Raw genomic sequence first — 12,339 nt, forward strand, 5'->3', positions numbered from 1 at the left:
GTGTCTGAAGACAGCTACAGTGTACTCAATAAATAAATAAATAAAATCTTAAAAAATATTTACTTATTCTTTTTGCTAGTCTTGAACTCAGATAGCTGCTCCTCCTGACTTTGCTTGCTAAGTGCTGAGATTAAAGGCTTGAATCACTTCTCTGGGCTTCATCAGAAGTCTTCCATTCCTTGTCACACTGCCTGTAAGAGCCACACCTCCTCTCTAGATTCTACAGAAAACAAACTTGCTGCTTGTTTACCAGTTCAGCTGAGTGGCCTTATGAGTTATATAAGCCATTTAAAAATTCCCTCAGTTTTCTACTTTGTCTAACCAGTCACACAATTTCATAATTATTCCTCAATTGATGTGATTTTTTTTCTATTAACACTTACAAAATTTCACTTGCTTTTTAAAAAATTAACACCTGTACGTATCCTTACTTTGTATCTTCCTTTGAAAGAAGAAAGCAAAAGGGAAGAACAGACATTTGTAAACCCAGTGCATTTATAGCATTTGACTACCTGCATCCCACAGCTAGGCCAAACCAAGAGTAGCTAGCAATGCTAATTAAAGACTTTTAATTATAAAGAAATTCTTTTCAGACAGGGTCTCACATGTAGCTTTGGCTATACTGGAACTTACTATGTAGATCATGCAGGCCTTGAACTCAGAGAGCTCCGTCTGCCTCTGCCTGAGTGCTAGTATTAAAGGTGTAAGCTACCACACCCAGATTAGTAAATTCTATTTATACCTGTGTTTTCTTATGAGGTACTTGCAGTGCCTCAGTAAGTAGTCTTTTGAAGGTCTGCACAACTTCAGTGACCAGAAGTCATCTAGTCTCATCTTTGGAGAGCAAGATTTTCCTGGATTTCCACCAAATAAATAATGAACCTATAAAAAAACAAAAACAAAACAAAACAAAAACAACCACTCAAGGACAACAAACCGGAATTTAAAGAACACATACACACTCAAAAGACCATAATGAAATTTCTTTTACCAGGAGTACATAATAGTTAACTCTCTTTGCCTTATTCATTTAATAATCTTTAAAACTGATACATTCTTAGCAAAGGTTTCCCATGATTTTTTCCCATTTTCATTTTACTCTATTTTCCTAACCTATGTTTGTATTAAAGTCATACTATCATAATTACAACCATAATAGAATAACAAAACCAATGTAGGAATAAGCTAATCCAACATAGTTCTTAGAGAACTACAAATAAAAGGGCTATCCAGTTAATTAAGTGCTGACCAACCTAGAAAAGAGTATATTTAAAATAATTCTGACACAATATTTAATAAAATCATTGAAGATCAAGAGACCAGGAAACTTTACTATCTTACTTTGCTTTAACTTGAATGCCAACTAGTGGATGGTACTTAAAACTTTCAGAATATTATTCCATTGTTCGATTAGTATTAAACAAGAAATGTAAAACAATTCTAATAGTGATTTCACAGAGTAATTTTAATGTTATTCTAAACTTACATTAAATATTAAAACATTTCCCTGAAAAATGAAAACATTTGTATGTCAGCTTAGCATGTGCGAGATATTACAAAATAAATATTATTTCCAGCCCATTAAATGAAAATTCCTCATTAACCTCTACAGTTGGAAAACTCTATAGAGTAAGAGCTTGTATTCCTCCTCATGTTATTGTTTATCTGGTTCTAAGTTGTACTGCACAGATATTAAAAATTCATCTATAGTTGAAACACAAAAGTAAATTTCAAGATATCTGAGTTCAGTCACTAAATTACACATCAAATTTGAGTGAAAAATAGTTATAGAAACTACTCTGAACACTTAATGATACAAAAATTATTTTTATAGTGCTGGAAGATAGACGTTACTTATACCAGAAATAGATGGATGAAATGATTTCTTATATAATTGGAAAAGCTAATGGCTGCTCCTTTTCAAAATGCAAAAACTGTGTTTTATACTTGGCTATTGTAATGGTTGAAATTTGCTTGGCCCAGGGAATGGCACTATTAGGAGGTGTGGCCTTGTTGGAGTAGGTGTGTCTCTGTGGGTGTGGCCTTGAAGACCATCATTCTAGCTGCCTAGAACCCAGTCTTCTCCAATAGGCCTTCATATGAAGACATAGAACTCTCAGCTCTGCCTGCACCATGCCTGCCTGGATGCTGCCATGCTCCCTTCTGCCTTGATGATAATGGACTGAACCTCTGAACTTGTAAGCCAGACCCAATTAAATGTCCTTATAAGAGCTGCCTTGGTCATGGTGTCTGTTCATAGCAGTAAAATCTGAACTAAGACAGATATTTACAACATATAAACAAGGACACAGGTTATTTATCTGTTCAGTAGAGTGATAAAGAAGCCAGTGATTATTTCAAAATAGGGAAAATGTTATGGTGTAAACCTGTAATCTCAACATTTGGGAGGCTAAAGCAAAAGCAGCTTGAGTTTGAGACCAGCCTAGGCTACTTAGTGAGACCCTGTTCCAGAGTGGGGTAGAAAAATACAAATAACGTAAGATAAGAAGTGCCAAGAATTATGGACCGTAAAAACTGGGGCTAGTAGGATAGTGTTGCAATCCTAGCTATTTGAGAAGCTAAGGCAGGAGGATTCTAAGCTTTGCTTGGGCTACAGAGAGTTCAAGGCATCCTGGACAATTTAACCAGTTCAAAATAAAAAGTAAAAACACGGGAAACAGATATATAGGTACCGTGCTAGCTTAGCATGAGTGAGGCCCTAAATTCAATCCCTATTGTGTTGGGGGGGGGGTTGTTAAAAATAATATTAAATGCCTGCTATACATTCTATTAAATTCCTGCCTCTGTATTAAAACTTTTCATTCAAATGCACTTAAAGACACTCAGAAATAAGACCTATTCAGAGATGCTTTCAGACTGCATTTCACTGAAAATGTACAGATCAAAGTGGCCAACATACCTTGTGTAGTTCATCATAAACGAGTTGATGGGCAAACCTTGGACATGGTTCTTCCTCCTGAAGACTTTTACTCAGATTATCTTTTGTAGCTTGATCATTCTTATAGACACAAGACCTAGAAGACACTGCTTTTAAGACACTGTACTTCAGAGAATCACCAGCAGCCATACTGTCTATACAACTAAAACCAGTAAGTTAACTGCCAATGCCCAAATTATCAGCAGAAACAAATGTACACTTGTTCATGTCAAAGTGCAAAGGCAGTAACTCTCACGAAAGGACACACACTAGTTAGAACTAATTCTGATCCTTCAAGATAGCTTACTTTAGAACTATGTATCTAGTACTGGGAAACAGGAACTGTTCACACAAACAGACTGATGTGGTGGTCTACTGTGTACTCACAGTAGAAGACTCAAGCACTCTTGCTCTGAATGCAAACAACGTCTTTCTCAGAAAACAACAGCTTTCAGTTACCAAGCATTCTGCCACAGAAAGCAGAGCTGTTCTTGGAAGTCTCTGTTCTGTCTCACTGAGTACAAGTGCTGGGTCTTCTGCAACTGTTTCCCCAGCACAACATGTAGCATCTGCTCACCAGATGCTCTGGACAAGGTGTCACTTGGAAACGCTAAGTCAAACCTATTCCTTCATCAGCATAGGACGTGGAGATGTTTACAGAACATTAGCTTCAACTTTATCTAGCTAGTTGGTGGCAGAACCTAGACCAGAATAAAACTCTTTACACCTCCAGAAAAGGAAATGACCAGAGTAGAGTGGGCAGAGCAAAATTCCAGTCCTTTGATGCCGCTGTACACACAAGTACTGATTTTATTTACAATACTCATTTCTTTAAAGTATTAATATTTTAGGCCAGGTGGGCTAGCTCACACCTATAATCCCAGGTAGAAGCAAGAAAATTGTGAGTCTAAGGCCAGCTAGGGCTATATAATAAGTTTGTCTCAAAATATATAACAAAAATTTAGTACTCTTTCAGTATCACAAATTAGCACAAGCCTCCTACGCCTCTCATTTTAAAATAAACCAGCTTCATTATGTATCTCTGGGATTGCAGCACAGACAAGAGTCCTTACCAGCTATTCCGCACAATGTCATAAATCCAGAATGAATTTCTGACATTCTCTTCCCTCTTTTCTTTGTCTTTGCTAAGTCCGGATAAGACATGTATTTCATTCAGTTCTGGATCAATAGTTGCTCTCTGTGTGAATCCGGTCATTGGAACTAAAAATGAAAGGAATACTTTCATTTTAAGATGGCAATATTCACAATAAACAGCAGACTAGAACTAACTCATTATGTATCTTTAATTTGCGCTATATGCCCACTGTATTCATCTTTTAACACACCTCACAGTCATTTGAATTACACAATAGACACTCTTTACAGCCTCCCTCTTGCTCTAGAATATAATTGGCATAAAGGCAGAGGTTGCTTTGTTCACTTCTTGTTCTCAGTGTCAAAGGTAGAACATATACACAACACACACATACACAGAAAGCGGGAGGGGTGGAGGAGGAGGATGAGGAGGAGGAGGAGGAGGAGGAGGGAGGGAGGAAGCACACAAGTGAGTTTGTACACAAGAGTAAGCACCAGAACAAGAGTGAAACTGATTTTAAAGATGGAAAGGTAACCTACAGAATGGGGACAAAGATGCACAAGTCATAGACCTAAAAGGCCGAGGGTAAATAACTGACAACTCAGTCTTAGTTTTCTAACAGAATATACAGAAGTGGTCAATAGGCACAGTAAATGCTACTCAACATCATTGTCCTTAAGAAATACAAATCCAAGCCTGGTGTGGTGGTGCATGCCTTTAATCCCAGCACTTGGGAGGCAGAGGCCAGCCTGGTCTACAAAGTTACAAAGTGAGTTCCAGGACAGCCAGGGCTACACAGAGAAACCCTGTATTGAAAAGCCAAAAAAAAAAAAAAAGAAAAGAAAAGAAAAGAAAAGAAAAGAAAAGAAAAGAAAAGAAAAGGAGATACAAATCCAAACCATGATACAGCATCATTTTATGCAGGCAAGGTGATATACACCCCTATAATCCTCGCACTCAGGAAGCTAAGGCAGAATTTAAGATTAAGAATTTGATTACATATATTGTGAGTTTACTGATCTCTTCTTGAGACAGCTAGAGTCCTCTAGTGTCTACTCATGTTGATCTATGAGGAGGTAATGTTCTTCAGAGAATGAGCAATATATTCTTTTGGATTGTATAAAGCAGAGGATTCAGAGGCCAAACCTGGACTGGGTCCCACACTAATGGGTTTATGGGAAATAGAAGAGAGTGAAGCCTAGGCAACAAGGACCACAGCCCTATACAAGGACTGTACTGGGGATAAACAAAGGCAGTTGCTGAAAGAGAAGAGAAGAAATGAACTAGTGAGCTCAGAGGCCAGTACACTTCTGCTTTCACCTCAGGAGATCCTGCTGTGGCAATCTGAATGAGAATGGCCCCACAGCCTCTTGTGTTTGAATCCTTTATTTCAGTTGGGGAAACTCTCTGCTGTGGGTTGGGGTGCAGGGTGGCCTTTGAGGTTTCAAAAGCCCACACCATTCCTAGTGCCGCTCTGTCTTTGCCTCCCATTTGTGGATGAGGTTGTAAGCTCTCAGCTACTCTTCCAGTGCCATGTTTAGTTGCTTGCTGCCATGTTCCCTGTCATGACAGCCATGGGGTCTAATCCTCTGGAAATGTGAGCCCCAAATTAAACTCCTTGTGCTATAAGTTGCCTTGATCATTGTGTTTTGCCAAGGCAATAGAACAGTAACTAAAACACTTGCATTGCATAATGCTGCTCTTTGGATTCTGACAAAGAATGGGCTACTGCTAAGTGCTTCTATAATGATAGGCTAAGAATAATCATTCAAGGTAATTTGAAGATAGAGCCTTTGGGTCACTTAAACTGAGGGTTTTTTTTTTTGTTTGTTTGTTTGTTTTTTGTTTTGGTTTGGTTTGGTTTTTCGAGACAGGGTTTCTTTGTATAGCCCTGGCTGTCCTGGAACTCACTCTATAGACTAGGCTGGCCTCGAACTCAGAAATCTGCCTGCCTCTGCCTCCCGAGTGCTGGGACTAAAGGTGTGCGCCACTTAAACTGAGTTCTTAAACCCTACTTGCCTCTCTGTCTTAGGGGTTCACTGCTGTGAACAGACAACATGACCAAGGCAACTCTGGGACTAGCTTATAGGTTCAGAGGTTCAGTCCGTTATCATCAAGGTGATATGGCAGTATCCAGGCAGACATGGCACTGGAGGAGCTGACAGTCTTACATCTTCTTCCAAAAGAAGGCAGACTGGCTTCCAGGCAGCTAGGAAGATATCAAAGACAAGCCCCACAGTGACAAACATCCTCCAATAAGACCACACCTCCTAATAGTGCCACGTCCTGGGCCAAGCATATTCAAACCACCACACTCTCATTTTTACTTCTCTTAGGTTGAATTTGGATAAATAAATTAGCAGACTGTATTAGTTTACTACTTTGGTAATAATATTTTGTACTGTAACATCCTATATTGTTTGAATATTGTTTTATTAATTACATGTACCACTTTTATAATAATAAAAAACTAAAAACTGGACTGAATAAAAACAGCATATCAAAACTCCAAAAGATCCAAAGGACAAAAAAAGCAAAAGAACCTTTCACCGTAACATACCATAACTACTAGTCTGGCCATGTATAGTATTATTCCCAAAAGAAAACAAGGCTATCTTCTCACTTTAGTAGTTTTTAATATATGGCAGAGATGCTGAGCAAAGGGGTAGGGTTGTACAACATGGGAGATTTAAAATACATGTGATTTTAAATGCTTTTCAATTCAGCTGCTTTTAATAAGCTTGACCAAATGCCAGAAATTTAACCAGTCTTTACAAACTGACCCACAGAAAGAAATGAGTCAGGCAGATCAGTACATTAAATCACAAGTTAATGCCACATACATTCTGAATGCATGCTTGTTTGAGACCACAAGTTAACCATGCATACACAGCTGGGTGTGGTGGTGCACACCTTTGATCCCAGCACTCGGGAGGTAGAGGCAGGCAGATTTCTGAGTTCGAGGCCAGCCTGGTCTACAAAGTGAGTTCCAGGACAGCCAGGGCTACACAGAAAAACCCTGTCTCAAAAAACAAACAAACAAAAAACCAAAAAACAACCATGCATACATGCTGAACACATCTGTCTGAGATCACAAGTTAATGTGGAACATATTCTGAACGCATGCTTGTCTGAGACCACAAATGAATCCTGCACACATACAGAATATATGCTTGTCTGACACCTCAATTTAACCATGAACACAGTCTGAGTTCATCCTTGCCTGAGAGCATAAGTTAACCATGCGCACACTAACTGTGGTCATTCTTCACGTTTCCTACTTTTTGTAGGAAAAAGGTACAAGTAAGGGGGGAAGGAAGAAGCCGTGACAGCCTCACTATTTGTTTCTTTCCCTTCCTTCGTTTGACCACATGATAAGCAGTGATGCCACAAGTTTTACTTAGAAGAAAACCTTAGAAAGGGGACAAAGAAACTAATATTTTTGAAGTCCTTTCAATTTCTGAGGGAATTTGTCATTACATTAATTAATAAATTAACCTCATCTCTATTTTGCTTCCAAAGTACATATTCATTAATTTCTATAGCTAAGACATCGACAAAGAACAACTGGAGAACTTCCAAAGAAACATGAAACAACAACAGTTCTCCATGGATTATTTGGTAGAATACTTTTAAACCCAAGACACAGGAAAACCCAAGTATTTAGTTAACTCATACCAGCTCCAGGGATGTCTTAGCACACTGACTAAACCATGGTGCTATGTTCACATCTCTGCAGAGTTCCTGGCTTGCCTCTCTCTTCTTAAAGTTGCCAGCTGTAGCTCTAAGTGTCACACACTTTCATAGAGCATCCAAGAGATGGGGAGCACTCCCTTAGCACCTCTCTATTGTCGTGAGAAAGGATGCTTTCTAAATGCCTTTTAACACTCTGCTATGTGTGACTAGCTAGACCTGAGTCACACACAAGAGGTAAAATGAAAGGATAACGACTGGCTTGAATTAGCTGTGATTTCTCCCGAGACTGGGTAACTGTCATTAAACAAAATTATGGTCTAGATTTTAAAAAAAGGGGTGGGGGAGACAGTGGCTCCTCGGTAGGCAACAACAGTGTTGTCATCTTCTTTTAAAGAAAAATGTGCATTTTCTTTTATGTATATACATGTTTTGTACACATGTATGTTTGTACATATGGCATGTATCCAATCTCTAGCACTGCACAGATTAGGTGTTATGGTGCGTGCATGTAATGTCAAGGCAAAAGTTCAAGCTACATAGCCAGCCAGAGGCCAGTCAGGGATGCATGAGACCCCTGCCTCAAAAATGATACAAGAAAAATTATTCCAACCAGTATTTCATAGTAAGAATAACAAGAAGTCATTAGAGTCTCTGTACTGCCTGACTTGGTCTTAAAAGCTGGCATAAGAGGGTCAAAACCAAAGCAACTTCTTACATGTTTTTGTTTTCTTCAATGTCAATAGCATAATAATACATTCCTATGGACAATTTTAAAGTATGGCTTTGTTTTAAGGTTTTCAGGAAAATAAACTTGTATGAGAGGAAAGAGAGTAATATCTGATACAGTGGCAGAGAAAAATGACATTTTCAGCTCAGCTGGCCCAATCCTCTCATTTTCAGATGACTTATTTATTAGGTCCAGAGATGTTACACAAGGTGCTAATGTTGAGGACTCAGACCGAGTCTTTTGATATAATTTACTGTACCAAACACATTAATCTGCTGTAAGAGAACACAACTGAATAAAAAAGGGCAAGTATGAAAGTCAGAGGAGACAGGACTTAGAGACCAAAGCAAGGAACTGGCAAGCTTCCACAGTAGCAGGACGAAAGCTCCTTCCTAGGACCTCTTTCCACCAATGCTTGATTGCGTATCTGCAACATGCACATTCCTGACCTCACCCAAGCAGAGGCAGCACTCTACCACAGCCTACAGCTAACTCTAAAGCTGTGTGTCTCACAAACCACCTACGCATAACTCACAACTGCTGCTAAATACAGAGGTTCCATGTAAGAAGTATAGCAAAAGGCTTGTGTTCAGTGTTACAACAAAGGCAATTTAGAAATAAATCCAACTTTTAGCATATTGAAGTTTGGGGTTAAACACGATGCTAATAATGCTTTAAAAAATATCCCTTCTTTCTAAGTACAACCATCCACCAATTTAAATTATAATTTTCTTCTATGGGAAATGCAAAAGTGTTATATACAAGTTAGAAAACAAGTGTTGAGTCAAGTTAGAAAACAAAAAGAGCTGAAGGTGTTTTAGATCCTGATGCTGAATCCAAGAGAATACATTTAAATAATTAAATAAAGAACACTGGTTGAAGATCTTATAGTATTTGACACACAGAAAACATTAATAAAGAGAAGCTATTTTGCTATATCACCTCTAACTGGGATCTCAATAGTTAAAAAGCTTGTTCTATGATTTCAAACAATACAATGTAAAACTCACATTGTAAATGCAGTTTTAATCAAAGCACCCACATGAATGAAGCACAAACATGTAATTATATATTAAGTCCATCTCAAATTACAGTAATTAACTGAAATACAAAAGCTTCAGAAAAACAGCTAATAAACACTCCATTGGCTTAGAACATCACAAATCCTCTACATAATAGGTAAAAGTGCTATTTTCTAGGAACACTGGATAATGTGGGAATTTAAAGAGTGCTCTACCTCATTACTAAAGATTTTTTTCTTGCATAGTAGTGCTCTAATGAGATAAAATAAAATTTAAGTGTATACTAGTTAAAGTGAAGTAAGAATAATTCTATGCATACACAATACAACATGCCATTCTTCCCGATGGGGCTTTCTGAACTAACTTTGTACACTGTATTTTAACATGAGATTTAGGGTATGTAAGAGTGTAGCAGAGGATGGCCTAGTCGGCCATCAATGGGAGGAGAGGCCCTTGGTATTGTGAAGATCATATGCCCCAGTACAGAGGAATGCCAGGGCCAGGAAGCAGGAGTGGGTGGGCTGGGGAGCAGGGCAGGGGGAGGGTATACGGGGCTTTGGGGGGATAGCATTTGAAATGTAAATGAAGAAAATATCTAATTAAAAAAAAAAGAGTCTGAATGCTTTTAAAGAAATTCTGAATAAAATGTGTCCCTCCTCAGTTTTCCAAAGCTTCTGGAATGCAGAGTCAAGGCTGCCCCTTGACTGCGTTAGCCATTAAGGATAGAACCATAAGCTTCAATTCCTATCCTGTCTTGAAGAGTTGGGAAAGAATTTCAAGAGACCAAAATTTACAAGGTAAGATCTGAGGAGTGAGCAAAATTAGAGTTTGGAAGTAAGACAGAAAACCAGGGGACGGCGTGGCAGAAAGGTCAGAGGCAAGAGCAATGGCATGACTAAAGGCACTAGTCAGTGCTAATGGAGTTAGCAGTGCAGGAAGAAGAGAGCGGCAAGGAGAGGGCTGCAGAGCTGAGCCATAGCCCCTCATGCAGTCAGGCTGTCTAAAACAAAAGGTTCCTCTAATCTGAATTAGCTCTAATCAGAAAGTCAGATCAGCTTACTTCTTTATCTTCTCCATTCACAAAAAGAGCTGTATGAAGACAGAGCCCATATTCATAACTCTAGTCCTACTGTCTAGCTTGTTGGTTGGCACCTGTAAGTGGCCAGAAACCGTTTATATATTAAATGTTCAGCCCATGGCTCTGCCCTTCATAAGTAACGCAGCAGAGAATGGCAGGGAAGAGCTGAGGCACATGACGTGGGGAGAAGACGACTAGCTACAGAAGGCAAATGGGTGATACAGCCCAAACTCGTAGAGTAAGGTGTCAATGGGCAGAAGCTGGCTGCAGCACTGAGATGACCCGTTGGTGACTGGATGAACCAATGTTACTGACAGTAGTGATGGCATCACTGGAGAAAACAAAGATACCCAACAAGACCAGCCAAACTAGAGGATTAGATCACCTCAGCTAACACAGAGGCTGTGCACAAGGCCGCCTTTTTCTTCAGCTATCACCCAGGTAATTTACAAGTGCAGATGCACACCCTAAGACATCAGGTAAGGTTATCTAAGAACGGAAATAGAGCCCTGAAAGCTCAAACTGGAGTTCTCAATCCCTGCCAGGTACTACAATTCTTTAAGAAAGTAAAAAAAAAAGGGGGGGGGCAAAAAGGGAAGGCATAAGAAAGGGAGCAGGAAAGAAGGGAAAAAAAAGGAAAGGGGGAAGAGAGGGAAGGAGCAGGTTCAGATGGGGGCAGACCAAAACCAACCAACCAAACACACGCATACACAAAACAAAGCAAAACAAAGCAAAGCAAATGGCTCTGTCCTTCATAAGTAACGCAGCAGAGAATGTCTGGGAAGCCCCAAAACCAAACAGAGAAGTAAAAAATTAATTTCAGTTTAACTCTGTTAGGTCAATTGAGCCCGTGTGTTCTTCAATTCCAAGCATAACTCTTCAAGTTTTAGGTGGGCACATTTACCAGCTAGTTCAAACCAGATGTTCAACTCAGAAAAGTTCTCAGTAAAACACTGAACACACAATAAATATTCTAGTTTGGAACTTTTTGAGTAATGAAATTCTTAGGATCATTGTAAAAATCAGCCACTTTGAAAATGCATACTTAACAGAGATATCCTCAGAAGAAATCCGACCTAGACCCAGAAATGAAAGCTTACAATGACTTATTCAGGAGGAAGAAAGATCAGTGTTTGGTGGTTCTTATTCTCTCCTCCTCATCTCCAGTGGTAAACATTCCCTCCTCAGAGATGCTGTCCCACATGACTGCATCTTAAGGGGGCCTCTCTCAGCTACGCATCAGCAAAACACGCAACTCGCAACTCGTTTCTTCACAGCACTAAGGAGGCAGCTGCAGCCAGTCTTCACTGGAATGTGAACTTTTTGAGTTAGCTTAATCCCTGGGGTCCTCATGTAGACCCTTAGTGCTTAAAACAATCTTTGGAAAATGGAAGTCAATGAACTATTTGAGGAGAGAGGGTCTAATAAACCTTAGATGCTAGTAAACAATCAACAAATGCTGTTAATTTTTTTTTTTTCTCCAAGACAGAGTTTCTCTGGCTGTCCTGGAACTCACTTTGTAGACCAGGCTGGCCTCGAACTCAGAAATCCACCTGCCTCTGCCTCCCGAGTGCTGGACCACGCCCAGCAAATGCTGTTAAATTAATTGGATGGATTTGCATGCTCTGTGTGGTTAATTCCCTGTAAACCAATTAAAAATTAAACAATGCACAGCAAACATGTAATTTTAATTTTGGAAGAATTGACAACTGCAGTAACTAGTGAATGAGACAACTTGCCTTTCTATTACTTTAAGTTCATAGCAATAAAACTATGATAAAG

General features: G+C 39.2%; 1 protein-coding gene across 2 annotated transcripts in view; it reads right to left on the minus strand.

The window, feature by feature from the left end:
* Mkln1 (muskelin 1) overlaps positions 1 to 12,339 on the minus strand; it is a 111,524-nt gene that overhangs the window by 15,149 nt on the left and 84,036 nt on the right. For both annotated transcript variants that reach the window (XM_021164743.2, XM_085840751.1), the window contains 3 exons: positions 4,012 to 4,159; positions 2,921 to 3,035; positions 743 to 882 (listed from right to left, as the gene is read on the minus strand). In XM_021164743.2, coding sequence (XP_021020402.1) covers positions 743 to 882; positions 2,921 to 3,035; positions 4,012 to 4,159 — 403 coding nt within the window. The remainder of the gene's footprint in view (positions 1 to 742; positions 883 to 2,920; positions 3,036 to 4,011; positions 4,160 to 12,339) is intronic.

The sequence above is a fragment of the Mus caroli genome, unplaced genomic scaffold (assembly GCF_978045245.1).
Source record: "Mus caroli unplaced genomic scaffold, Mus_caroli_1 scaffold_7, whole genome shotgun sequence".
NCBI classification, from domain to species: domain Eukaryota; kingdom Metazoa; phylum Chordata; class Mammalia; order Rodentia; family Muridae; genus Mus; species Mus caroli.